The 27,811-nt window shown below is 48.6% G+C and overlaps 1 protein-coding gene across 10 annotated transcripts in view; it reads right to left on the reverse strand.

Annotated features, from left to right (window-relative positions):
• The window catches only part of C1H4orf50 (chromosome 1 C4orf50 homolog), a 100,816-nt gene that overhangs the window by 57,717 nt on the left and 15,288 nt on the right, over window positions 1–27,811 (reverse strand). For 8 of the 10 annotated variants that reach the window (XR_012492548.2, XM_088792959.1, XM_088792963.1 and 5 more), the window contains 8 exons: window positions 23,169–23,325; window positions 22,128–22,258; window positions 18,249–20,726; window positions 11,183–11,356; window positions 7,512–7,568; window positions 4,685–4,867; window positions 1,816–1,864; window positions 496–617 (listed from right to left, as the gene is read on the reverse strand). Coding sequence is in view for 9 of the 10 variants with exons in the window: in XM_088792959.1 (XP_088649085.1) it covers window positions 496–617; window positions 1,816–1,864; window positions 4,685–4,867; window positions 7,512–7,568; window positions 11,183–11,356; window positions 18,249–20,726; window positions 22,128–22,258; window positions 23,169–23,325 (3,351 nt within the window). In the remaining variant the exon portion in view is untranslated. The remainder of the gene's footprint in view (window positions 1–495; window positions 618–1,815; window positions 1,865–4,684; window positions 4,868–7,511; window positions 7,569–11,182; window positions 11,357–18,248; window positions 20,727–22,127; window positions 22,259–23,168; window positions 23,326–27,811) is intronic. The other 2 variants (XM_088792961.1, XM_088792965.1) reach the window with 1 other exon arrangement.

Genomic DNA, 27,811 nt, shown 5'->3' on the forward strand with positions numbered 1-27,811 from the left:
ACTACAGGCTTTTGATCAAGACCCCAAAAGGCCATGCTGTAGGAGTAAGAGTGAACAAGAAATAATGGACCCCACACATGCTGCAACAGTCCTGAGGTGAGGAACGGTCCGTAGTTGGCCTAGCTGCCTGTCAGAAGCTACAGGAAATCCTCTCTGGCTGAAGACACTACCAAGCTGAACGTCGGATCATGCTTTCAAGTGTTTGCACACAATGTCCAGCACTTAGTGAAAAATAACCAGACACAGAACACATGATTTGACCAAAAACACAAATTAAAAAGTAGATAATAGAAAGAGAGTAGGAGCGGAAACCAGACAGGCTTTGTGGGGTTAGTCATTTTCTAGTTCTTGACCTGGGGATGGCTTCATGTGTATGTAGCAACCTATGATAGTTCACTGAGCTGTACACTTATGAGTTGTATTCTTTTCTATACGTGTGTTATACCTTCAGTTAAAAAGCTTATTTGAGAAATTAGGTGACTCATGTCCTCTCACCTCCTGAGAATCCAGTCGCGCTGTCTGTGTTGGCCACTCAGCCTCAGGAACGGGCCAGGACTCGAACGACAAAGAACTTTGGAGGGTACTGTCCATTTCAGGGTACAGGAGGTGTTTCTGAGCTAGAAGAGAATATTCTCAGTCAAGCCTCAACCCATAAATTTATTCTAAACATCAAGAAGTCTCTGAGTCTTGTAACAACCTTTTTCATTCTCTTTCATTCCCAGATCCCCACACCCCACCTTAATTAAAAAAAAAAAAAAAAAAAATCACCCATGTTACCATCTTTCTAAGTAACCACTGTTACTACCGTAGTTGCTCTCCTAGCCTACGTTGTCAATCACATACAGATGAACACGTGTATCTCTATCACTGGAGTTATCCGTTACATTCCATTTCCTACCTTTTAAAAATTTAGTAGAAAATCATAATTTCTGTGCTATCACATGGGGTGTCAGCATCATTTTAGTGACTAATATTTCATTGAATATATAGGTTAATTAACAATCCTGGCGTTTCTTTCCCCCCACTTTGTTTATTTTTTTGCTATGGTAAATGCCCTAGCATGGATGCCTGTCCAGTGAGCTTTTCCACACATAGAATTGTTGACTTAGGACATGTTTCCAGGAGTATGTCATAATAAATGAATAAACAGAGCCCCTTTCACATGGAGCCCCAGCTGCCGTCCCAGAGGAGCTGCCTTGCAGGTCTTAGACCTCAAATCTTTGGAATATTAAAACAGAACAATATAACCACTGGGCCTGGGGCAATCTCATTTCCCAAAGACTGTTTGCAAAGATCACAAGAAGGCAGATACTATGACTACTGGACTGAAAATTTAAAATATTGTTTAGAGGTAGCATCACGATGTGAGCTTATGTGCTCCAGTAGAAATGCCTTCCTTCTGTGGATGTCACGGGTCCCCTTCCCTCTCTCATAAATACCCACTGCCTTTGTCTCCTGATAGGAACACTGCTTGCGCTTCTGTCTGAATCAGTGCTTCCCGAATAGCTATTCTTTGATCTCAAATAAATGCATGTTGCCTCTCACTTGAAAGGCATTTTATTTTTAGGTTAACAAGTGAAACTATGGTGCTGAGAAATTTGACCATTTTTGTAGTGGCAGCATTTTTTTTCATGGGTTCTCCCTAAGTTGTGGAATGAGAAGTAGGGAAGGGAGTAGGAGAAAGCGGGTTTCCATTCCTTATCGTCCACACTTGACAGTAGGTGTTCTCCCTCCCTGGCCCGCCTGTCCGATCATCCTGCTGGCTTGGACCAAGTCTGAGCACACGGACTATTCCTAATTGAAAACCGCACTGACCTCTTAGAACTGCTGTCTTCTCAGACTCGGTGTCCAGGTGGTGGCTTGTCTGGAAGAAAAGACATCTCAGCAGTTATTCTGAAGACACAGGGAAAAAAGCCTTACACGGGTGACTACAACCGGAGCAAAGCAGCGCCCTCACCCCACCCTGCAGAAAGCGCACGGTGCCCAGAGCCACTCCTCCCCGTGCACAAGAAAATGCAGGCAGGCCCCCTCCCTTCTCTACCCATGACCCTCAGAGCCCAGGATTCGCTCTTAGGGAATAGAGGTACAAGGAAACGATTCCCTCTCCTTTACTCAAATTCAGTCTCAAATAGAGACTGTGATAAATGTGTTTTAGCAACTGCTATTAAAAGTGGGGAAAAATGAGGGCAGCTGGATGGTGAAGTCTCCAGAAATTATCTCTGAACAGAGGTCCCACTGATACCCTGTGAGAGCTGATTACTGAGCTGCCCCTGGGGCCCCTGAGTCAGTCACCCAGGAATTCAGGTCAGGCTTGAACCTGAGTCCCCTGCACCACCATATAGACTAGTTGTCCTCTTGGGTCCCATGATCGTATAGTGTCTGAAAGAGGTGCAGCAATGGCAACTCAGCTGGTTGGCCTGGAGGTCCCGAATGGTTGAACACCGGGTTAGAGTTGGTTTCAGACCAGGAGCCCAGATCTTACTTCCTCGTGGGCATTTCTGGGGGTTGGGGGGAGAGTACTATGGAAAGTGTCACTGAGATATATCCCATCTCCACTGTGTCCTCCAAGTATTTGCATTAGCCACCCCCTGCCTGGAAGGCCCCTGCTCTTGCTTTCTCTGGTTAACTTCTATGTGTATGTCAACACCTAATTCAAATGTCCCCTTCTCTGTGAAGCCTTCCCTGACTCCACCTGGCAGAGTTCAGCCACCTGCCTCTCACACAGCCCCTACATGCTACGCTGTGACAACTGGGCTCTATGATTGACCCTCTAAAATGGACTGACTGATCCAGTGACTGACATGCAAGGGCATGGATTATGGCTGAACCATCCGCTGACACGCATCCAATCACAGCACCACTTCCCGGAAGCCTTTTGTACCAGCAGTCCCTGCTCCCTTATTGCGCTGTTAGAGCCCTTCGCTTATATGCCCCCAAAACTGTGTGTCCTCGATTATCATGCCCACTCGTACCCCGGTGCCTTTGCACATGCAGGCCTCCCAGCCTACAGGGCCTTCACTCCATACTTCCAGCTGTTAATTGCCCCCCTTTTTGTTTTATCCTTCAAGGCCTAGCTTGCACGCTTCCTCCTCCAGGAAGCAGACTCCAAAATCTGTCTCCCCCTCGTCTCTGCTCACTGCCAGTGCTTCCAAGGAAGGTTTTCTTTGGCACCTGGGCTTAGAGTTAGTCTCATTAGATAGATGCAGACTCCTTCAACTTGAGAAGGAGGTTACAGTGACCTTCACACGCACAGAGCAGCCTTATGGGCATTAAAGGGATTTCGGGTGGCACTGCATGTAGTATGTAACGGGATGTATAGGTAGGTCCTTCTCTGCTTCCTGCGCCTCACTTGTCCCATTGGTGGGAGAGGCTGGAGCCAGGCATTCTCAGGGCGAATCTGGTTCTGCTACTTATTGGTTCCAAGGTCTTGGCCAAGTCAGGTGATCTCCCTGAGTGTTACCGTCTCCATCTGCGGAACGGAGATACGCATTCCTTGCAAGGTTTTATTGGAATGAAATGAACATTTACTAAATGCTCCACACAGAGAAGCAGATGGAGAAAGGCTCGCCTTACACGCTTCACTCCCCCTACCACTGTCCACATGTCCGCTTTGGGGGAATATTCTAAACCTCCTAAAAGGCAGGAGAAAGAGAAAATAATTGCCTGGATCCTTGGAGGCCCAGGCTAGGGGTCACGGGGTTAATGGATTGCGGGACTTTCGGGCTCTGGGTCTCACGCCCCCTTTTGCGAGTGCACCATCAGGAGCTAGCCTGGTGGGGCCGTGGCTGGCTGGTCCCCAGGAACGGGATTGCACAGCTGTGTGTGTTTGTGTGCAGGTGGGCAGGCTCGGCTGAGCACCCCTCCGTGCCACACACACAGACATCCAGGTACTGCTCTTCAGAGCCAGGCAGAGCCAGGAGCGCCTTTACCAAGCCTGGGGCAGAACTGGCACCCACACCCTCGGCACTGCCTGGGGGCTGTGTGACCTGGAGTGAGTCTCCCAACCCCTCTGAGCCTCAGTTTCCTCTTTCGTTAACCATTAGGCGAGGATATCCTTCATTTAGTTCATTATTTCATGCATGTAAGTATTCCCTGAGCAGCTTCTCTGTGCCAGGCACTAGGGAGGCAGAGATAGTGATGGAGCAGCTCTGGCCCCACCAGAGAGGTGCTGACCAAACCCCCACCACAGTGGGGGGAAATCCCTCCACATCAGGCATGTCCACCTTCCATGGTGGACAGAGGCGGTGTGGCTAACTCTGTGGGCCACCGGATTCAGGGCAGGCGCCCTGGGCAAGACCACACTTGGACGGTGCCCCAGAATGGCTGGAGGCGGCAGTGCAGACAAGAATCCTGCCAGAGGGAGGGGCAAGTGCCAAGGTGCTGAGGCGCGTGCGAAACAACAGGCTGGTGAGAGATACACCACGGTACCCGTGTGACGCTGAACTCAGGCCGCTCTTGGTGCATCTGTCTCCTGCACTGTGTTGCGAGTACTGTGAGGTAAGCATGGCTGGATCCCCTTCCTACACCAGCCCCGAGCACAGGTGGCGGCACAGAGATGGAGTCCAGGACGTGGGGTCAGTGGACGGAGGGAGGAAGGGAGGGGCAGTCAGGTCAGGCAGGTAGGAGGGCGGGTCCTGTGCCCACAGCGCCGCAGGAAGAGGGACAGGGCTCTGCGGGAGTCTACCTCTGGGACGCTGGGAGCCAAGAAGGTGGCCGCGTACTCGGCCAGCGCCAGGTCGTTCACCACGCTGTGCGCCACCTCAGAGAGCAGGTCACTGGCCCCCCCGTGTCTGTGCAGCTCCTGCAGCAGGTGCGTGATCAGGTGGTTCCTCTCCCGGCACTTCTGGACCAGAGAAGCCAGCTTGGCCTGAAAGGGTGGGAGCGAGATACAGCCTGGTGGGTCCCTGGGCACAGGGCTGCCACGGGGGCTGGGGCATCGCGGCCCCCGCTGCGTCTCCTAGCACCGCCTTAGCCACGCCTCCCTCCACCCGGAAGCCAAAGCCAGGGTTGAAAACAAGCTACCACACAGCTGCACCTCCAAAGGGCTTCCTGCAGCCCTCCGGATGCCCTCCGGACGGGTCAAGAGCATGCATCTTGGATCCACCACTGACCAGCTATGTGAGCAAGCTCCTCTCTACACCTCGCTTTGCTCATCTGTACAATGGGCATTGTTAAAGGCCCCAGGACAAAACGAGACGGAGCAGGCAAAGTGCTCACACAGGGTCGCCCACGCCGGCCCTCGGACAGTGCTGGCCACTACTGCCATAAAAGACTCTCTGCCCCTTCCCTGTACCTCTCAAGTCCCATCATGACGATCTTCCTTCTCCCTCCGCCAGTTCCAGCCACACTGCTGTCCCCCGACCCCACCCCAGCCCCTGGAACTTCCTCGTCACTCCTGTGTGGCTCCTACACGTCCCACACCCAGAAAAGGCTTGTGCAGATTTATTCAGAGGCCAGCCCAGGTGTCACCTCCCTGGGCTCAGGGCTTGGTGTCCCTCTGTGCCCTGGCTTCTGGCTTCCTTCTCCCCCTGCAGTTAATTTTTATATGTGGGGAGTTCCTCAACTCCAAGGCTGACACTCCCGTGTCCCTGGCTCCATCGCTGTGCCATCCCTGGGGACCCCATGGCCCTCGGGACAGATTTGTTATGTGAATGACGTGAGTGACACATCCACCATGAAATGACCTCCCCCATTGGCACATGTCTGGAGAGGGCGACAGACTTTTCATCTTGAGGGTGGCCCTCCTGGTGTGTCCTCCTGCTCAGTTGGGGGAGGAGGTGATGATCCCTTCCTGCCCATCCCAGAGGTTCAAGGTCGTTTGCATGTCAGTTTCCAGGGGGTGGTGCCTGGGTGCCCAGTAGTGGCAGGCAGGCAGGCTTGGAGGCGGGGGCCCCCTGGATCACACCATCCAAAACTTCAGGGCTTCCTTCATTCAGCCGCATTAGTTGAGCATCTAGTATGTGCAGCTCCCCCTGAGAAAGAGGCCATTGCTGATGGTGCCAAAGACTCTGCCAGTCTCTTCATAAACCCTACCTCTCAGAGAGACAGTGTGGCAAGGGGAGGACACAGCCTTTCACATCAGATGGAACTGGGTTCAAATCCTGGGTCCCCTACTGAGTAACTCTGTATGACTGTAGGCAAGTCACTGCATCGCTCTGAGCCTCAGTTTCTCTCCATTTAGAAAGTGGGGCTCGTGCTCCCCTTCCTGACATGTGGTGGAACTTAAAACAAAATGTGCAGAACGTATGGCCCACAGCAGGCATTCCACAGATAGTGGCTGCAACCATTACGAATCCTCACAATATCTCCAAGCCTGCACAGGAATCACAATCCCATTTGTTGATGAGGAAACTGAGGCCGTGAGAGGTGACATATGGCCCCTCAGGAGGGGCTGGGCTTGGCATCAGGTCGCTGGGGCTGCGCCCGTCCAGGCCGGCTTCTCCCGGGTCAGGCCTTGCCTCCTGGGTGAGGGGGTGCAGGTGCCCTGGTGTTGTTTTAGTCTCACATTTGTAAAGCACTTTATAGTTGACAAGAGATTATGGTCCGCACTTAAGTAAATGACACACAGCAAATGAAAGTCAGAGGGAGGAACAGGGAAACCTCACGTTTCTGAGAGCTTTCCAGTTTTCTCTCCACTTTTTTTGGATAACATGCGTGGAGTGTCAGAACAAGCTGCGAGAGCAGCCGGTGGAAATGACCATCGTTCCATTTCACAGACGCAGCCCTGAGGCCGAGGCAGACGTCGGGTTCTGGATGGAAGAGCATGGAGGGTTGTGCGCTCACACTTCTGATTTAACGGTTCAGAAACCGAGGCCCCAGAGGGGGCGGGGCTCGGTCAGTCAGTGGGGCCCAGGGGCTGAACCAGGCCAGGGGCCCTCTCTCCACACTTTCCAAGAAATAAAAAGAAGGGGCAGATCCTCTTGGTCCACTTCACAAACCCGGTGCTATACTTGAGGCTGAATGTGTCATCGCAACCAAACCACACGTCCAACTAGCAAAGAACCCATGACACCTTGTGGGCCAGTAATGCCATTTCGGGGAATGTGCTCTAAAGAAATGACTAAATTTGTGGGGAAACCCTTTGTAATAAAACATGTACATCATGGTGTTAATATATAATAACGCAAGAGAGAGAGGGATGGAGGAAAGAATAAAGGAAGGAAGGATGGACAAACGGACTTGAACACCAAGCAAAGAAATGGCAGTTCATGAACTGCGGCCTCTCATAGTTTGTGCTCCATGTGACCAGCAGCTTCAAAGGTTGGCAAGGACAGGGATAGCCCTTCCAGGTGACACCCTCAAGTGGGAAAGCAGGACACAGACAAGTTAAGGAGCATCTGAGACACGTGCAAAATATACTGGAAGAAAGCACTAGCTTCAAATGGGGGTTGGGGGTGATTTTGTATCTTTCATTTGTCTTTCCAGTATTTTAATACAATCTCTAATGGGAAAAATACTATAAACTTTTTTTTTGAAAGAGACATTTCATATTGATTTCATGAACATATTACCTTCAAAGGAGTCACAGCCAAATTCGCTTCATATTGCTTTTTCTGAAGTTCGTCAAGCTGAAAGAGAAGCAGTGTTGCTGACGAGGCTGAGCCATAGTTTACACAGATCAATGCTTCCCCAGGAAAGCCAGGCTCCCAGAAGCTGCCTGTGTCCCCTCTTTTCCCACAGGAGTTCTCAGTGGGGAACAGGGGCCTTTCCCGTATCACCTGCTGGGCAGGATCAGGAGAAAGGGCACTCTGAGCACTGGAGAATGAGCTCTGCAAGACTGCAGCTGCCAGACCAGCTCCATCACCTCTTCTTTCAGGAAGGCTTCCTGGATTCCCCATGCAGAGATGCCAGAGTTTTTTGGTGTCTTGTTCAATTTATGGGTTGCCAATAGCAGCCTAACCACTACTAGAACTGTGACTTTGTACAAGTCACTTTTATCTGCCTCAGTCTTCTCATCTATAAAGTGGGGGCAATATTAGTGAGGATTGCAGCGAGGACTCTGTGAATGATGTCCTAAGCACAAGGCCTGGCAGCCAATCACACTCAATGACTGGAAACCATCATTACTGTCTGGGGCAGAGGCTCCAGGCATGTGAGGAAAGCCAGCCTGGACCTTCCAGCCGAGCTCAGAGCCCAGCTGAACAGCACCGAGTGATCCCCATTGATGCCTTATAGAGCAGAATCGCCCCACCGAGTCCTGCCTGAACGCCTGACTCACAAAATCAAAAGATGTAACAAGATAGGTGTTCTATGAGTTCCTCTCACTCTCTTGTTCCCTCTGTAGTGGGTACAAGGAAGCTGCATACACAAAATCCTTCTTCTCCCCCCCATCTTCTGACCTCTAACCCTATATACCCATAATCAGAATGTATGCATGTGTATATGTCCACATGTGAGCTATACTGTAGAAAATGTCTTACATCTTGTTTGTATCATTTAGTTAAAATCGTGGAGTTATTCCCATAGCAACACAGACAAATTAATCATATTCTTTTAAAGTCCTGTAGATTATTATTTCATCACGAGGCTGAAACATAGTTTATTTAATGAATTCTTTGTTTATGGACATTTATATCATTTTTATTTCTTTGCTTTTCAAACAAAGCTACGATGAACATTTCTGTGTAACTATTTTGGCAGATACACAGAAATATATTTACTCTGAATATATTCAGAGGAAAATTCCAGCTCCAAGCAGACTGTCTTATACTGGAAAAGCATTCAGTAACATTTGCAGGCGTGGATTCGATTTTCTCTCTGCCTCAGTTTAGGAAATAGCATGGATATGTTGCTGTGAACTGTGTACTGGAGCATTTTTTCAATTAAAAAGTGAATGTGAATAAAGTAATAAGGCAACAGAACGAGAGAAAATATTTGTAATTCATATGCCTAATAAGGGACGTATATCTAGACTATATAACAAATGCTTACAACTCAACAACAACAACAAAAACCCAATTACAAAATGAACAAAGGCTCTGAATAGACATTTCTGCAAAGAAGATACAAATTGCCAATAAGCTGATGAAACAGAGCTCAGCATCATTAACCATCAGGGAAATGCAAATCCAAACCACAACGAGATACCACTTCACACCCACTAGCATGGTTTTCATCAAAAAGACAGACAGTAGCCAATGGAGGGTGTGGAAACGTTTGGGACCCTCACCCACTGCTAGTGGGGATGTAAAATGGAGCTATCAGACAAACTTTAAAGTAAATGTGACTAAAATGCTCAATAATTATACTGTAAGAATTTCATCACAGAACCGGAAACTATCACAAAAGAATCAAATGGAAATTCTAGGACTGCAAAAAACAGTAAGTGAAATTAAGAACTAAAATAATGAGTTTAAGAATAAAATAGACTCATCTAAAGATTATTATTTAATTGGGAGACAGATTAGAAGGAAGTATCCAAACCGAAGCAGAGAAAGAAAAAAAAGAATGAAAATATTTTTTAAAAAACAGACTTAAAAATACATCAGCTACGGTAAAAAGGCCTAAGGTGTATAATTGGAATTATAGTTTTCACAGATCAGTCACACAGAAAATCATAATAGTGGTTTGAGGGCGCAGTGAAAAACCATGTATCGCCTTGGTTTTAGCAGTGGGAAAGCAATTACATAACATGTCTAAAGAATCAACAATATTCCCGCTCTTTGAACCAGTAACCCCAGTTCTCTAAACTATCCTATATAAACAATGATGTATAAATTAGTGGAAATAATTATAGATCCAACAACAGGGGAATGGAAATCATTTCCACCCAGTAAGTAGGTTATTGCTGCACAGTCAAAAAAATAATGACGCAAAGACTATGGAGCAACATGGTTAAAGACGTAAAACTCCGTGCAGTGTGTTCGATGATACAGAGAACTAATGAGAAAGGAGTCAGACATTACACCCAATTGTTGAAGGTGTATTTTTCATCCATTGGCTTGTCAAAAACAACCTAAAGTTTGGTATCATTCAGGGTAAGAAGTACACTCATTTATTCCTGGTGGATGTATAAACGACACAACCATTTTGGAAGGTCGTTTGCTATTATCTATCAAAGTTAATTACGTACACAGTCTTTGACCCAGTAATTCTTTCACTAGGATTTTACCCTTCGAATACATAGCAGCAACATATTCCCAAGACAGAGGTATAGAAATGTTCACTGAAGCCTTATTTGTGAAGCAAAGAAACAGAAACAATTTAGATTTCCATAAACAACGAATTGGTTAAGTGAGTTGTGGTTTGGTCTCATGAAGAAACAATATGCGAGATTTTAAAAGAATGAGGTCAGTTTGTATATGTTGATATGAAACATCACCAAGATTTGTTATTAAATGATAAAATCAAGATGCAGAATATTTTTGTATGGTATAATTTCTATATATGTACACATACACACACATACTGAATATGGGTAGATAGGGTGGGAAAAAACACTGGAGGTCAGAAAGCATTGGCATTAAGGGATAGGATGGACTTTGGTTTGGCATTAAAAAATCTGAGATAATTATAGTTGTATGACTGTTGTAGAAAATCATACAGAGAGGTCCCTTAGATACTTTACCTGGTTTACTTCCATGGGAACATTTTGCAAAACTATAGTATATATCAACCATATAATGTCAATTGTATTGATATTCATGCAACCCACCAATTTTATTCATATTTCTCCAGTTTTATTTGCACTTGTATATGTGTGTGTGTGTGTGTGTGGACACTAAGTTCTAGGCCATTTTATCCCCTGTGTAGGGTCACGTCTCCACCACGACAGAGAAGGACACAGAACCATTCCAACTCTACAAGGCTCTCTCGTTGCCGCTTACTAATTGCACCCATGTCTCTCCTACAGAGGAAGGGTTTACCTATGTAACATTTGAAAAACTGTTTGACCTTCTAATAAACCAGATGTGTGTATACGGTTTAACAGGTTAGATTTAACAGGTTAGCTGGATGGAGGGGATACAGACCTTGTTTTTCTTCCCTGTACCGCGCTACAAGTATACTTTAGAAATCTAAAAATTAGCAAGCAACTGCTCGAAATGGTCAGTGACATCTTACCTGTTTCTTTTTATTTTAGTTTTTAATTCTGAACACCTCCTGCAGGGTGGGCACATCAGCTTGGGGGGGCGGGGGGACATCAGTTTACATGGGGGGCGGGGAGAAGCGCTGCTCAGCCTACCTTGCCCTGGAGCTGGTCCTGGAGGCAGAGGGCCTCATCCTGAGCTGCCTGCAGCTCCCGGTATGCGGACCCCTGGTCCCTGAGCTGGCACTGCAGGGTCAGCACCTGGTGACCGAGCTGCCTGACTCGCAGCCTGAGGTCCTCCTCGGAAGTCTGGGCCTCCGGGTCCCGGAGCTGTGGGAATGACAGCTTCGAATGTAGTTCTTAGGTTGTCTCCCAAGTCATTTGCCTTAGCTAATAAACAATACCTGTTTTTCTGCTTAGTATTTTTTCTGCTTACATTTTCCCCACAGTTGAAAAAACTGGAGAAAATAAAGTAACAGAAATTACTCCAAATCCTATTAGCCAGTCTGATCATCATTATTATCCACACATTTTCTTCCCCTTTTCCACTGTGCTCTTACACACGTGCTCATATGAGTGTGTGGCCCGGGACGGGTTTCTTGCAGGAGGATGTTTTGAGGGTACGGGGAATTGCAGAATGACATTCTAATACATTATGTTCAAAAACAACTTTTTCACATATATTTTCAAAAACATGCACACTAACATGGCATTTCAGAGTGTTTGAATAGCTATTGTTCACATTGTACGGAAACACAGTATGATGAATGAAATTCCATGTTCAAATCCCATTGTGAGATGCTAATTACATGAAAGATATATTTCCATAAAGCAGAAGATACTGCATAACCCCCCAAACAGTTTTCTTCAATCAGTGCAACACAGCCTCTCACACTTCATGGCCTGAACACGAGTGAGCAGTTTTTGCGTGGATGTCAGCAGGGAATTTCAGGGAGGGTGGAAGGTGAGAAGCAAGAGGTGACAGCACTGGGGGGGGGTGTGATCAAAGGGTGGTGATGCTGCTGCTCCCACTGGTTCTGAGTCCTAAATTCTAGTTTTCAAATGACATATATTCACACACACACAGAGGCATGTGTATATATATACACACACACACATATATATATATAATGTACATATATGTAATATATATACACATATATGTAATGTATTTTCTATATAACATTTAATACACCATATATCTCTCTTACATCCTGTTTTTCTCCCTCCCTTTACACCATCCATGCCAGGAGCATTTTCCATGTTGTTAAATAATGCTGAAAAGGCTGTTGTTAGTATATTCGTAGCATTCGGTGGCATGTCGACTGCTTAGCTAATTCTCGTATTTTGCTGCTAACACTGGGGCTGTGATAAAGACCCTCCCGCATACATACTGACACACATACTGACATACATTCCTGAGATCCTCAGACAGGGAGCTGCCGGGTCCAGGGCTGAGCATCTTTCAGCTCTTACTCGTACAGCTAAGGCGGCCTCATGAAGGAGCCGCCCTGCTACGGGCACACGTTCCATTTGTGGGGGCCCAGGAGCCCAGAGGCGTCTGGAACGCTCTTCTCCCTCGTCGCGGAGGTCTGCCTTCATTCAAAGCAGCCACCCTGGGATTTCAGGCCCACAAAGATGATCCCTTCCACGTGTTCCTGACCTGAGTCTGAGCAGACAGGAGGGGGAGCCTGAGCTATTCTGTTTGGAGAGGAGGGAGAAGATGGAGGAGAGGGTGAGAGGGCAGAACCCACGTGACTCCTGACTCGGTGGCTGATAGGTGTCTCCTTTGTTGGTAAGGGAGGGGACAACAGAATGTGAATTTTTTTTAAGTGAATAGAAATTCAGAGCATGGGCTTGAGAGTCACAGGCTGGGCCTTGCCAAGAACAGATGGGGGCCCCGAATGGTTCCATACAATCCAGCTCCCAGACTTGCAAAACAACTTGGCCTTTCTGGGGAGTTAGGTGCCTTTGCTGCCTCCCTCCTCGGCAGGGACACAGACCAGGGCTCTGTCCCCAGGGTCCTAAGAGAGCGCCCGCGGTGCGTTCTAAGAATGGTGTGCGGGGTGGCGCCAGCCCTGCCTATTCCATGGGACAGCACCACACAGCAACCCTGTGAATGGACCCATGACTCACATGCTCCCTACATTATGAGCACATGCTCCAGGCACAGGCTGAACTTGGGCTGGGAGCCATGGTGCACGTGGCCCTTGGGGAGCTCTGAGTGGTGGGGGACACTGATGCCGAAACAGGCCACTCAGCAGTGTGGTTGGGGGGAGCCTGGAGGAGGCACTAAACCAGAGGCACCACTGCCACCCGGGGGGTGGCGAATGGGTGACAACCGTTTTGTGAGGTGACGGAGGAGCACATGAATTTGTAGCAATAGGCGATTTCTATGGTGTAAATACTCTCACCCAGGCCAACTGCCAGCTACCAAAGTGGCATCACTGAACTCAGACTTGGGAAGACATGTGCATGAGTTCGCCTCAGCTCTGAATCCAACCTGGGGGGGTTGGGAAGAGATGCCCCCCAAATGAGACCTAGAGGATGAGTTCCCTAGAGAAAGCTGGGGTGCGGGGGGGTGGGGAGGGTGGATCAAGGGAATAGGAGTGCAGACGTGGGGACGTAGAAGGTGGGGATGTAAATAGCAACAGCTGAAGTTCCCAAGGCCACATTATAACTCACCAAAAGGAATGTGGATTTCGTACCCAGGGCGATAGGAAGGCACAGAAGAATTTTAAGCCAAATCGAAACATGAGCAGGTTTGTGACTTAGGATAAAGGAAAGGAGAAGCTTTCTTCACCCTTTGCATCCTGCCCATCAACAAACCCCATTGATTCCAACTCTAGTTTTTGTCTGGAAGCCTCTCTTCTTTTAATTCTAAATTCTTCTAGTGTCATCTGTTGGTGATATGACTGCAAGATCCGCTTGACTGTTCTCCCTGTATCCACCTGCCCCTTTTCCCCACAGTAGGCAGAGATTTTTTTTTTTTTAACAATAGAAATTAAATCATGTCGTTCTCCCGCTTAAAACCCTCCAACCTCTTCCCAGTGCGTTTAGAAATGACCATACCCGGAGCCTACTGAGATCTGTCTCATGACAACTTTTGCAACCTCATCTCACACCACCCCCCACTCTTGCCCACATGGCCCAGCCACGCTGTCTGCTGTCTGTGTTTTCAACAGGCCGGGCTCATTTCCGCCACAGGGCCTAGCCACCTGCTTCTCCCTCCGCCCGGAATGCTCTTCATCTACTGCTCCTTTCAAACCTTGAAAGTTTCAGCTTGATACTCATCTCCTCAGAATTCCAGTTCCTACCAGGTCTGACGAGCTGGGATTGGACAACTATAAAATCTGGGGGAAATATGTAAAAGCAATTCTTTGCAGGCATTGAATGTCAAACAACGCAGGGCCACAAATCCTTAAGGAAAAGTATACACAACAAGGTGAGCTCCACATTCTCCCTGGATTTTTCTCTGGAACATTTTATAACCCACAGTTCAGGGAAATAGAGCCCAAGCTGAACGTGGTGGCCCTGCTAGGTGGGAGAATCAGAGACTGGAGCCCAGGGCTGCTTTGACAGCTGGGGTTTGTGGAACAAACGAAACAGAGAAAAGAGGCTGCAGAGAAGAAATCCAGATACTATCTTAGAAATACCCCTTGGGTCCTCAGCTGAATCACAAGCTAGGAAGCATAGTGCAAGACTCTCTGACGCCTAGCAGAGAACAACAGCTGGGGGTCAACTGCTAAAGAGGTTTCAGAGGTCACACGCTGCTATGAAGATGGTAGAGTTCTGGCTGAGCCAAAGTTCAGGGTTCCTAGAAAACGCTCTGGGAACTCAGCTGATACTCTGAAAGGCCAAGCCCTAGGAGCAAGGACCATACTTTAGGAATAAAATCAATCCCTGGGACTGAGGGTAAAACTGAAACTCACCTGCACAGGAATAATGTGGTCTGATAATCATTCCACCACCTGCCAGAACAAAACTCACTCATCATTGTTTAGAAGAAGATAATAATCAGGAATCTCTACATGTCCTACATAATGTCCAACATAAACATGTTGTTAAAAATTACTAGACAGGTGAAGAAGCAGGAAAATGGGACTTAACTAAGAAATAAAATAGTTAATAGAAAAATAGAAACAGACCCAGAGATGATCCAGGTATTGGAGTCAGCAGACAAGACTTTCAAAATAACATATATATGTCTATATATGAAACATAGACAAAAATGGATGAAAAGAAAGAGTATTTCAACAGAGGATCAGAATCTCTTAAAAGGGATAAAATGGATATTCAAGACCTACAAAATGTAATAAATGAAATTGAGAACCCATTGGATGGATTTATCAGAAGATAGGACACAGCACAACACAGGAGTAGTGAATGAAAAGACAGGTCAATAGAAAACTCAAACCAATGCACAAGAGAGAAAAAAAAATGTAACAGTTTCAAAAGATGTGGCATACAGTCAAAAAGTCTGTATTCCTAGGAGAGGAGAGATAAATAATACAGGACAAAATATTTGAATAAATAATGGCCAAGAATTTCCAAATCTGATAAAAGACATGAATCTACAATTTCAAAAAGCTCAGAAAAAAAACAAGCAGGAAAACACACAAATAAAACCACACCAGGCAAATCACAGTCAAACTGCCAAAACCCAAAGATAAAAAGGAAAGCCTAAAAGCAGTCAGAGATAAAACAATATACTTCTTTCAGGAAAACGAAGAAACAAGAAAACCAGAAAACAATGACAAGAACAAATACTTTTTTAACAGAAACTATGGGATCCAGAAGACAATGGAATGAGATCTGTAAAGTGCCAAAAGGGGGAAATATCTGTCTACCTAAAATTCTGAATACAAAGGGGGGAAAAAGAAAAAACTTTTAAAAGTAGAGGTGAAAATTGTTATCATAAAAAGAAATATGAGATAATTCATCACTGGCAAGACCCTCACTACGAGAAACAACAGAGCTCTTCAGGCAGAAGGAAAACATTCAGAGAAGTGGGAAAAAGAATGAATAGTGCACAAAAGATTATTGATTGTTCAAAGCAATAAGAATGACAATCCTTGTAAGTGTTATCATACATAGAAGTGATATGTAGGACAAAAATAAGAAATAAAAAGAAGAAAGGGAATAAAAGAAGTTGAACTATTAAAAGATTTTTGCTTCATGGCAACATGGTAAAAGTCCTAATTTAAGGTAAATTTTAATAATTGATAGATACATTTTGGAATTTTTAGGGTAACCATTAAAAGAATGATGCTAAAATGTATAATAGAATAAGCTAATGGAGAAGAAAAAGGAATAATAGAAACTGTTTTACTAATAATAAAACCAAAGGCGGGGAAGGAGGAATAAAAGAAAACAACCAATGAGAGGACTAGAACAACTGGCCACAAGGTAGAAAGAAACAATTGTATCATCACATATATGCTGTTTCTAAAAAAAAAAAAAGCATTTTAAATATAAAGATACGATAAGCTGCAAGCAAAAAGATGGATGGCATAAAAGCTATGCACACCACAGTTTTTCATTGTATACCATGACTTACTGAAATATGGGTTATTACACATACAATTATAATATAAACATAATATTATAACATAATGAAAAAGAAACGATGTGACTACTTTAATATCAGACAAAGTACACGTTAGGGCAAAAAGTGTGAGGGATGCAAGACATTTCATCGCAAAAGCATCGATTCAGCAGGACTACATAAGCATCCTAACTCTGCCTGTATCTCATAATTTCAAACTATATGAATCAAAACTAACGTAACTCAAAGAAGAAATACACAAGTGCACACTCAGAGTTAGAGGTTTCAGAAAGTATCTGCGTAAATGACGAAACAAATAGACACCACACCAGTGAAGACACAAGATATGATTTGCACAATTAACTACCCAACAACCACAGAATGTTCATTCTTTGCAGGGCACATAGGATATTCATCAAAATAGACCATCATCTGGTCAATAAACCCAATCTCAGCAAATTTTAAAAGCTTAAGATACTATAGCGTTTGTTTTCTGACAGCAGTGAAATAAAACTAGAAGTCAATGACAAAACTAAAACTGAAAAATTTCACAGGTGCTTGGAAATTCAGCAACATGCTTCTAAATAACCCATGGGTCAAGGGAGAAGTCACAGTAGAAATTAGAAACTACTTGGAACTAACAGACATGAAAAGTACAACATACCAAAATGCATGTGATGCCACTGGAATGGTGCAGAGAGAGAAGTGAATAGATTACAACAGGAGAACAGTTTAAAAATCGATAATCTAAGCTTTCAAAACAAGAAGCAAGAGCAAGGACATCTAATTAAACCAAAAGAAAGGGGAAGAAAGGAAACAATGAAGATATAAGGATAAAACAATGAAATAAAATACAGATATACAATAAAGAAAATCAATAAAACCAAAAGATGACCTTTTAAAATGATTGATAAAATTGCTGAGAGAGAGAGAGAGAGAGAGAGAGAGAGAGAGAGAGAGAGAGAGAGAGAGAGAGAGAGAATAAAAGGGAGGAAGGGAAAGAGGGAGGGAGGGGAGAAGGAAAAGGAAAGGGAGAGAGACGGAGAATGAATGAGAATGAAAACAGGGGCTCAACACTAAATATCCTGCAAACACACAAGACCACCACAAGAGCACGAGCTTTCCATCCTAGGAGTACTGAAAATTGAGCATTGCCCACAGAGGAGAAAAATGACTCCGAAGTCTGTACCTTGGCTCAAAGTCACACACGTAGTAAGTGCAGAGCTGGATTCAAACCTGTTGGATGGAGATCTACAGCCCACTGCTCTGTCCATGGCACCTTCCAAGCCCCAATGTGCAGAATTACCATTTGGGCTGCTTGAAAGCGCCTCAATCTGAAAATACAGGCTCTGATCTTAAAGTGTAAACACCCCCTCCACATTCCACCAGACACCAGTTTGAACAGCCTAAGTAGAGGGGCAGGCTTGCATCTTATGTCCTAGGTAAGAATGGAGACTCTGGAGCCAGAATGCCCGGGAGCGTGTCTGAGCTCCAACCCTCCTGCCTGTGTGACTTTGGTCAAGGCACTTCACTTTTCCGTGCCTATGTTTTCTCATCTGATAAATGGAGATGGTGATTGTGCCTCCCTCGTAGAAGTGCTGGAGTCAGGGGGGTGGTCAGCCCTCTAGAAAATGAACACGCTGAGGAGGAAGCAGCTATGCAGCGTCAGCCTACCTGGGGGCCGTTGCTCGGGGACCTCAGAGCTGACCCGTAGTCTGCAGGACACCACGGTCTTCTCTCCTCTTTTTCCAAATGTGCTGCTTTTACTTGCCCTCCATCCATGTTTCCTTGCAGAGCACTGGATGCGTCACCACTTCTCCCAACCAATGATGGGGCATTAGAATCAGCATGACTTCCGGAGTTCTTCATGCCTAAGGAAGGTGCCACCGGCCCTCCAGCCAGACCCATTTCCTCCTTCAATGGTGGCCAGTGGCTTCCTGTAGTCAGTGGCTCTGAAAGCGGAGTCGCCTGCTCCCCCCTTTCCACACCGTCCACCTTGTCCCCTGCCTCCGTGCTTCTCCCCTGGAGGCGCTCCTCTGCTGTCCCCAAACGTCCCGCCTCCCTCTGCATCCCCAGCATGACTTCCATCTCCAGGACTCGGATCCTGTGAAGAAGATGCTGGTTCTCCCCCCTTAGGGCCCGGATCATATCTTCTATTCCCAGTGCTATGTCCTTGATCAGCTCTTTGTAACTGACCCCAAGCTCTGAAATCAGCGCCTTGAGCTCCCAGTTTTCCCGGGTGACGTCCTCCATCACGACCTTGGATTTTCTAGAGTTCTCAGACATGGCTTTCTGGAGCTGGCCCACGCGCCCTTTCAGTTTTTCATTTTCCTCTTCGAGCTCAGAAATTTTGTGGTAACTTTTCCCATTGCAGTCTTCAAGATCAGAGACGACCTGCAAATATAAGTCCAGTTCGCCCTTTAAGTGAGAGATGTCTCCTAACAGCGTGCCGTTGTCCCGCTCCAATGCAGATATTTTGCTCACATTTCTCTCCCTCTCTTTTTCGAGGGCACGTATTTTTTTATGGCATTTCTCTTGGTCTCTCTGAAGTTTGGCGTTGGCATGCAAAACTTTGCTTCTCTCCTTTTTCAGTCCAGAAATGAGCTGATGAAACCTTCTCCTGGCTCCCTCGAAGGCTGTGGATGGCTGAGAGAGCTGGCCCCGCTCGGAGGGCCCCTCGGCCCCTGGGCTCAGGGCCTCCAGGTCAGGAACCATCCATGGAAGGACTTCGTTGGCTCCCAGGGCCTCGGCCTCTCCCAGCTTAACTTCTTCACGACTGTCCTTGGGGTCTGCTTCCTTGGCAGGACAAGTGTCCAAGCCCTGGTTTGCCAAAACCTGCCGAAGATGAGTGTGCTCTTGGCAGCTGTGCCATCTCCGAGCAAAGCTCCAGTTCTCTCCCACCAACGCGGAAGCTTCCTGTCCACAAAGCCCACTTCCAAGCTTCAGGATGGAGAGTTGCTGGAAACAAGCCTCCATCTCCTTTTCAAATGCGTCTATTGTGAGCGCAGACCCGTCCTGTCCTTTGTGTGGAGCCCATGGAGGACTGGTAGGTTCCACCCCGTTGGGCGATAAGGCCACTCTGAAGGACGACGGCAAACCTCTCTCTTCCATTAGGGAAAGCGTTTCCTTGGCCTCGCTTTTCTCAGAGTCAGGTTCCTCTGGTCTGGACCCTTCTAGATGCAGTGTCTTCGCCTCCTGCTCTCCTTGCCCTGCATCCCCAGGGCTTTCCTCGTGTAGAAGCAGGGGCTTTCCAGACCACACGTCATTCTCCTCCGTGTCCTGAACTGTCCTGATGGTTCTGCCCATCTCTGTAAGGAGCTGAGCGCCTGCTGGAGGCAGCCCTCTGGCGCCGTGGGCCCCAAAGAAGGCAGCTGGGGGGATCCGTTCCTCCTCTGATGTTGAAAGCCCCCCCAGGAGGACCCAGATGTGGCCTTCTGCCCGCTCCCTCCTGCTCAGGAATTCGGGACCCTCTGCTGACACGGAGGCCTCCCCCTGCAGAAAAGGCAAGGGAAGCTCCTGCCCGGGCCCAGGGCAGGAGGCAGCGGCCTGGGTTCCTGAAGCCCCACGCTCATTCTGCATGTCTTCTTGGGCGCCAACACCATCCTCCAAGCTCAGGTTCTCCCCGTCTTCCTGATGTAGCTGGGACTTGTCACCGAGGTCTTCCTCCTCTCTGCCCCAAGTCCTCCTCACCCCCCACTCCTCGGATATCCACGCTGGGACTCCTCCTCCCGCCTTCCGAGGGTCGTTTCGGCCACTGGGCCCTCTCTTGGGAAAGCGGTGATTTGAAATCTGCAGGGACTCCTGGCCGAGGGAGGCATCGAGGCCCCTTGCCCGGCAATGATCCTGGCAGGGCCGTCCCACGGCTCTGGGAGCAGGCGAGGGCCTGGCGTCCAGCACGGGTTGGGTTTGGAGTTCTTCTGGGGAAGCTTCCTGGAGCAGCAGGAGAGCGGGGTCCCTGGCCGGCCCCCAGGGGGGGAGTGTGGACGTCTGCACGAGGAGGAAGGACTCCTGGGCCGGGGCGGCTGCTAGCCTTTGCTCCACCATCCAGGCCAGCTCCATGGGGAGGAATGAGTCGTCCACGCATGGCCCGGGGGGGCAGCCACAGATGAGGAGGAGACTCTGGTCGTGCAAGCTGGGCTCAGCCAGAGGAAGCTGGGGATGAAGAGAAATCAGGGTGTGAGAGGGCCTCTTCTTCCATTTATTCTCTCCCCACCTCTCTGACCTCAGCTCCGGATGTTCTTGTGCTTCTTCACCCAACCGCCTAGGCCTTCCTAACACCATGGCTGCTGCCACCCCAGGACCTTTGCACCTGCTCTTCCTTTGCCCAGAACGTCCTTCCCCCACATCCCCTCATGGCTCAGCCCCTCACTTCATTCCCACCTCATCTCAAACATTGCTTCCTCAAAAAGGCCTCCCTGACCACGGCCCCCACTCTCTGTCCATTGACCCCCCTTTATTCCCTCCACTCCTCATGTCATCCATCTATGTGCATGGGGTCTAATTCCCCTACGGCCCCGCCCTGTTCAATATGGCAGCCACAGCCCACAAGGGACTTTTCAAAGGTAAAGCAATGAAATGAGAGTGAGCACTCAGTTCTGCAGACACACCAGCCCCCTTCAGGTGCTCAGATGCCATGTGCTTCGCGGCCACTACCCTGGGCAGCCACTACCCGGTGGCACGGAAGTTTCCAGTGGGCAGTGTGCCGTACTCTGCTCCCTGAGGGCAGGGACCCTGACCTCGAGCAGGGCCGGGCACCGAGGAGGCGTTTCATAGATGTTTTGAATATATTTTTATATTCACTTGATTCAGTACATTTATCCAGAGCGGAAGACTGGCAGGCTTACAGAACAGACCCGCTAGCAGGGAGGGCGGGGGCCTGGGAGATGAAGCCTGGCTTCATACAGGCTCGCTGCGAGCCCTCAGGCTCACATACAATCACGGCCACCATGCCCCACGGCCCAGGGATTCCCACGCGGCCTGCCCTTTCGCTGCCCGTCTCTGTTTTCCTGTCCATCTAACTCGACCCCTCCGCCTGGGTCCAGCCAGGGTCCCGCTTCTCCATGAAGTTCTCCTGACCCCTGGCACAGCTGGCTCTCAGCTCTTATCTCCTTTGGGTGTGATGGCACACCACGCAGCGGCTCATAGCAGGACGCAAAGGACTGAAGAAACACGGGAGGCCCTCTCTGCGGAGAACCACATCAGGGCTGGCGGGCCTTAGCTCAGGTCCAGTGTATCCCTGTTCTTTAGTGACAGGAAAATGGAAGCTGAGAAAGGCTCTGACTCAGAGCGAGCCAGGCAGGGCCTGTTGTAACTGGGCTTCTGGCGCTCAGGGGACAGTGTGGGGCAGAGTGTTGGCTAGAGAGACGGCTCCGCATCCAGCGCTGGGGCTGTGCAGCCTTGGGAATCCCAGCAGCTCTTGGAGTCCCGGATCCCTCCTCTCCAGAGGGGGCCGTAGCTCCCGCCTCATACACAGCTGGTTGGAGGCTTCAGTAGGATGAAGCGTGACACGTGGCAGCTGGAGCCCTAAGGTGCACAGAACGCCTCCAGCCTCACCTGTTCATGGGCAGATCCCGCCAGGTCCCCCAGGAGTTCAGCTGTGGTCTCCAGGCCTGGCACCAAAACAGAGGGGCCTCCTCTTCCAGCCCCGATGCTACCCCAGGCGCAAGGCCCCTCGGAGGACTGGCCTAGGAAAGGACAGGACCCAAGGGTTAAAAAGACCTTCCCAGAAGCTTTCCCTCAATTGCCACCTACTGTCAGGATACATGGCACTGCTAGCTGCCTGATGATCACTATCGCCTATCAAGTGAGGAAACTGAGGCTTGGAGACAGGAAATGACCCTCCACTGATGAGGACCAGAGAGCTCACGCAGGCAACAAAATCCACAACACTTCTCTCGTCCCGCGTTTTCTCATCAGCCACACAGGGTCGTAGCCCCACCCGCAGCCCCACACAGTGGGCCGTGAACCCAGGAGCCACAGACCCTTCTCTAAGGGCAAGTTCGACCCTGCGTGACTTGTCAGCTCAGCTCTCCAGAAATGGGATAGAAGGGGAAAGTCAGCTTTGCTGTCAGCAGCACACCCGGGTATAAATGACCCCCTTGGCCTTAAATTGCACTTGGCCTTAGAGGACTGTGCGTACACCACAGACACGCAGGTGGACACAGTGGCTCGGGGCTCCTGACTGCAGTGGCTTTCGCAGCAGAGACCCTGGAAGCTGTGCCCGAGACCGTTAGCAGAGATACAGGTTCCCTTCAGGGACAAGTTAGAGACAAGGGGTTTCGGGGCTCCAGCAGCTCCAGGGCATGGCACCTGAGCTGTCACTGGGGTAGGAGTGGTCATTACAGAGACTTCAAAGACACCTCCTCCTGAGAGACCTGACTGCCCAATGCTGGCACAAATGTCATGGGTATTTCGGACTCTGATCCCCCTTTGCCAGCTGTGTACACTGAACAAGCTACACCACCTCCGTGAGCCTCAGCTTCCTGTTGCAGAGCAGGGCGCCCACCCCTCCATCACTAGATGTCAGCAGCACGCCAGCCCACGGTGGGTGTCCATGCAGACGCCCCATGTCCCACGCACCGGGCTCCCACACGCCTGCTGAGGCCCTTGGTTCCCACACACCTGCTGAGGCCCTTGGTCCTGGGACACCGTCGGGGCTGAGGGAGGTATGCCGGCCTTGGCTTCTGCAGGTGCCCAGCGCCTCCTCCCTGGGCAAGAGCAGCCATTCATCCCGAACACAGCCTGGGGCATCCTTGAGAAAGACACAAAAATCAAGAAAGTTGAGTGTCCCTGGCTGAATGTGTACTCTAAGCCTGTCCCTATGTGTCCATCCCAGTTACCCCAGGAGGGAACTCAGAAGAAACTGAGGTTCTGGGAGCAGAGGGCCCATGGCCCGGCCATAGAGCCCTGCCCTGCCCTCTTGGTCCTACAGGCCAGATTGCCTGCTATTAGCCCGCAGGCTCCGTTCTGCAGACAAGGAGCAGGTCTGTCCAGCCAGACACCTCTGGGCTCCCTAAGGCATCGAGAAAGGCCCCCAGTCCCCTCTCCTTCCTGTTTCCTCTGGGTCCCACCAACGGAAGTGGGCGCTGCCCAGGGGCTCTGGGCAAGTTCCCAATGCTATAGCCAAATGCCTTGGGTGGTGCCCCCCTCACTTTGGCCTCTCCCCAAGGCAGGTGGATATACAGCGAGCTGCCTCCCCAAGCCCCCGTACCCCACAGCACTACTTAGAGGCACAGCTGCTTCTGCAAAAGGGCTGGCAGAAGAACTCAGCGCTGACCCTCGGTCCCGGAGAGGTTGGGGGCGTCTCCTCCAGGTCCCCTGCCCTGGGCTACCTCTAACTGGTTCTAACGGGTGCTACCTGCTCCCCATCTGCCCCCCACTACACCTAGAGGTCCTTCAGGATGGGAACTTGATTTCATTTAGTCTGCAATCCTTCCATGCTTCCCCCTGCACTGAGAGAGAAACCCCACCCCACCCTGTCTGGTCTCACTACCCCCACCCCCTCACCCCCCTAACCCCCCCAAACCCCGCCATTTCTGCTTCTTGAATCTACCGTCTCCCTCCGGCCTCAGAGCCTTGCACCCCCTAGTGCCTGCTGCCGGCACCTCTCTTTCTGCTCCCTCTGCCCGGCTAACTTGCTCCCCTCTGGGCTCATCTGAAAGGCCAAATCCCTACTGAGGCTTGTCCAGCTCTCCCCCAAATTAGTCCCATTCCATCCCTCACAGCATCTCCTCCTCACACCCCAAGTATCTGTGCGATGGCTTGTGTCATGTCCAGCTCTTCTCACAGACCAAGGATCTCAACCCTGGCCACACCTTAGAATCGCCCAGAGGCGTTTAACAAGCACCAAGCTGGGCCCCAGCCCTGACCAGCTAAAAGCAGAAGGGCCATTCAGCCGGGTCTGGCTGACCCTCTGCAATGCCTTCCTGCTCACAGCCCTTTGAGCTGCCTCTTCTTTTTATCTATTTGGTTCCCACATGATCAGAATTAAACACTTTTGTCAGCAGCTCAAAATCACCATTGGAACAAGGTGGAGAAGAGGAAATGAAGGAGAGAGAAAGAAAGAGAGAGCAAATGAGAAAGAAGACACACAGAAGGAATAGGATGGAGAAAGGGAGAGACGGAAATGCCAAGTGAAAGCAGCAAGAAAGGAAGTGGAAGGAAAGAGGAGGGAAAGGAGAGGTGGGCAGGGCAGTGTGAAAGCCACCCTTGTTTCACTGTTTATTTCTATTTGGATTTTGTTCCAATACCGAACGTGACCCCAGTTCAGTTTAACAAATACTGTCTACTATGTGGTAAGCCCTGTCATGGACCTGGGGACACAGCCATGGATGAAACACACACAGACAACTGCCTTGAGGAGGTGCCACCCAGCAGGGTGGGGGAGCATCCAAGAAGACGACACTATACCCCTTTCATTTCTCAAGTGATGAAATCAATATTCAGAGAGGGAGAGTGACTTGTCCAAGGTCACACAGCATACACAGTGGGAGAACAAGACCAGAGCTCAGGGCTCTGAACTTGACCCACTCTTCCTCTCCCCCTTCCCGCACCTCTCTGCTTTGTCTTGTCAATCCTTCCAGCTTTTCAACACCCATGGGAGCATTTGCACATAACTTTGTATGGTTTTAGCTTTAATGTGTAATTATTTTGAAAAATAAGCAAAAGGAAGAAAACAAGGAAGTCAATGATATACAGACACAAACATAATTTTTGTGTTAGACTATGTCCTTCTGGGGTTTTTTCTATGCATAGACATTTAAATTCTGTTTCTACAAAATTTTCATTTTTGCTTTGTGTATTTTTCCTTTGATGTTATGGAAGGAGCATTTCCTCACAGGTTCTCCTGCCTAATAATGTCTGACATAAGAAATACCTTAATTTACTACATCGGTTCCCCTTTATCGGACACTTAGATTGTTTCCAATTTTTACCAACTCTAAATAGCGCTGGGGTACCTTTACTATTTGAGAAATATACAGAATAAAATGGAACCTTGAAGTTTTGCTTATTTATAATTACTTTACAAGTAATGGAACTGGAACTGACCTTTTTGTGTAAGATTACTGGCCATGTGTATTTCCTTTTATATTATTTGTACGTTCATGGTTTTTGCCCATGTTTTATTTTTCGATACTATCGACACTGTGATTTAAAGCCCTCGCTTGCTGCTGGAGTGGGTGACAGATGTGACACAGGCATTTCTGCACAAATGCAAGCAGTGACGAGGGAGGCGCTGCCTGAACTCGCTGAACAATGAAAAGATTCCTGTAACGGCCACCAGGGGCCGCTCTACTCCCACTGCCGGGGCAGAGAGGCGGGTGGGGCATCCAGCATTCCTGAGGCTGTCACCCAGAACATGGTCTCGGCTCCCCAATAATAGCCTGACGCTGACGTTTTTAAGATCGTGATTTTTAATCTCTCTGTATGAGCCTCCCTGTTACTCTCTATGCTGCCCTCCGCTGTAGCAGTCAGCGGTCCAATTGCCATTGTCTGCAGCCCTGCTGTCTGCCCTACAAGCTGTGGGAGAGCAGGGTCACCTCTCTAGCCCCAGAGACCAGCGTAGGGCCTGGGACATGGCAGGTGTCCAGCGCACACTTGCTAAAAAGCACTGGGTGGGTGGGAGGCGACACATCAACAAAAGGGCCTTGCTTGTCTTGCAAACCCATCCTTTTAAATTTCCTTTCACTTGGGACCCTGAGCAGAAACGTCCTCCCCAAATTCCCCCCTAGATTGGGGTTTGTCTTTGCAGTGGCTCGTTCCTGAGGGGACCTGGATTCCAGGTGACTTGCTCTAGAAACTGTAAACTGTGTGGTCCCAGGCAAGGCATGTGCCTCCTCTGGGCTGTGGGCTTGGAGACAAGGACACTGGTCCCTGCCTGGCTCAGTGCATCAGGACCGCCCAGCATCTATGAGGTCCTCTCTGGGAAAGCGCTTTGTAAACATGGAGCAAATAACGCACCTTCTCATAATGAGTGCCTTCACCATAACTCACACCTGACGCCAGAGCACATCAGATACAACCCAGGGGCCGTTTAGGGTGGTGGTGAAGCATGCAGCTCATTTCAGACCTCACGGGTGTTCACAACAGTTCATTCGGATGGGTGCTTGTCATGGGTTCAAATGGGTCCCCCCAGCACTCATAAAGCGGAAGCCCTAATCTCCAGTTCCTCAGAATGAGACCTGATTTGGAAGCAGGGTCACTGGAGATGGGATTAGTCATGATGAGATCATTAGAGTGAGCCCTAATCCAGTGTGACTGGTATGCTCATAAAACGGGGACATCTGAGCACAGAATCGACACACATAGGGACGAAGGCCCTCCACAAGCCTGGACCACATCCTTCCCTCCAGGACGCGGAAGGAACCGACCCTGCAGATACCTTGATTTCGGACTTCAAACCTCCAGGACCGTGGTGTAAACCACCGTTTGCGGTCCTTTGCTGCGGCAGCTCCAGGAAACTACCCTTTCCCCGAAAACAAGACCTAGCCGGACAATCAGCTCTAATGCGTCTTTTGGAGCAAAAATTAATATAAGACCCAGTATTGTATTATATTACATTATATTATATTATATTATTATACCTATTGTATTATATTATATTATATTATATTATACCCGGTCTTATATAAGACCCAGTATTGTATTATATTATATTAGACCCCATATTCTATTATATTATATTATACCCTGTATATTATATTATACCTGGTCTTATATTACATTATAAGACCCGGTCTTATATTATAGTAAAATAAGACCGTGTCTTATATTAATTTTTGCTCCAAAAGATGCATTAGACCTGATTGTCTGGCTAGGTCTTAGTTTGGAGGAAATATGGTAATATGGTACCTAAGTGCCTATTTGATCAATAAAGAAGTAGAGGCTGAGAAGTGAAATGACTTGTGAAGCTCAAAGGTCTCCCAAGGGGCAGGGCCAGGCTCCACGTCACCCCACCAGGTGGGGCAACATTGGGTCCTCCCTGTCTCCACCTGGGAGAATCCTAATGTCCAGCCTTAACCAGAAGCTGGTCACCGTGGTGCCGAGTGCCCTCAAGGGATCATCAGCAAGTGGCAGGAGAGGCCACCTTCCCCAGAAGTGAGAGCAAGTGATGCAAGAAACACACAAACCACCACAAAATGGACACACACAGACGGCTAAAGCAAGCTCCTTGCTAATAAAACTCTCCCAACCTGGTTTTTCCAGGCCACCATTTTCAACTGCTGGAAGCCCGAACT

Source organism: Rhinolophus sinicus, chromosome 1 (assembly GCF_057876585.1).
Source record: "Rhinolophus sinicus isolate RSI-liver-muscle chromosome 1, RSI-T2T, whole genome shotgun sequence".
Classification (NCBI taxonomy): Eukaryota; Metazoa; Chordata; class Mammalia; order Chiroptera; family Rhinolophidae; genus Rhinolophus; species Rhinolophus sinicus.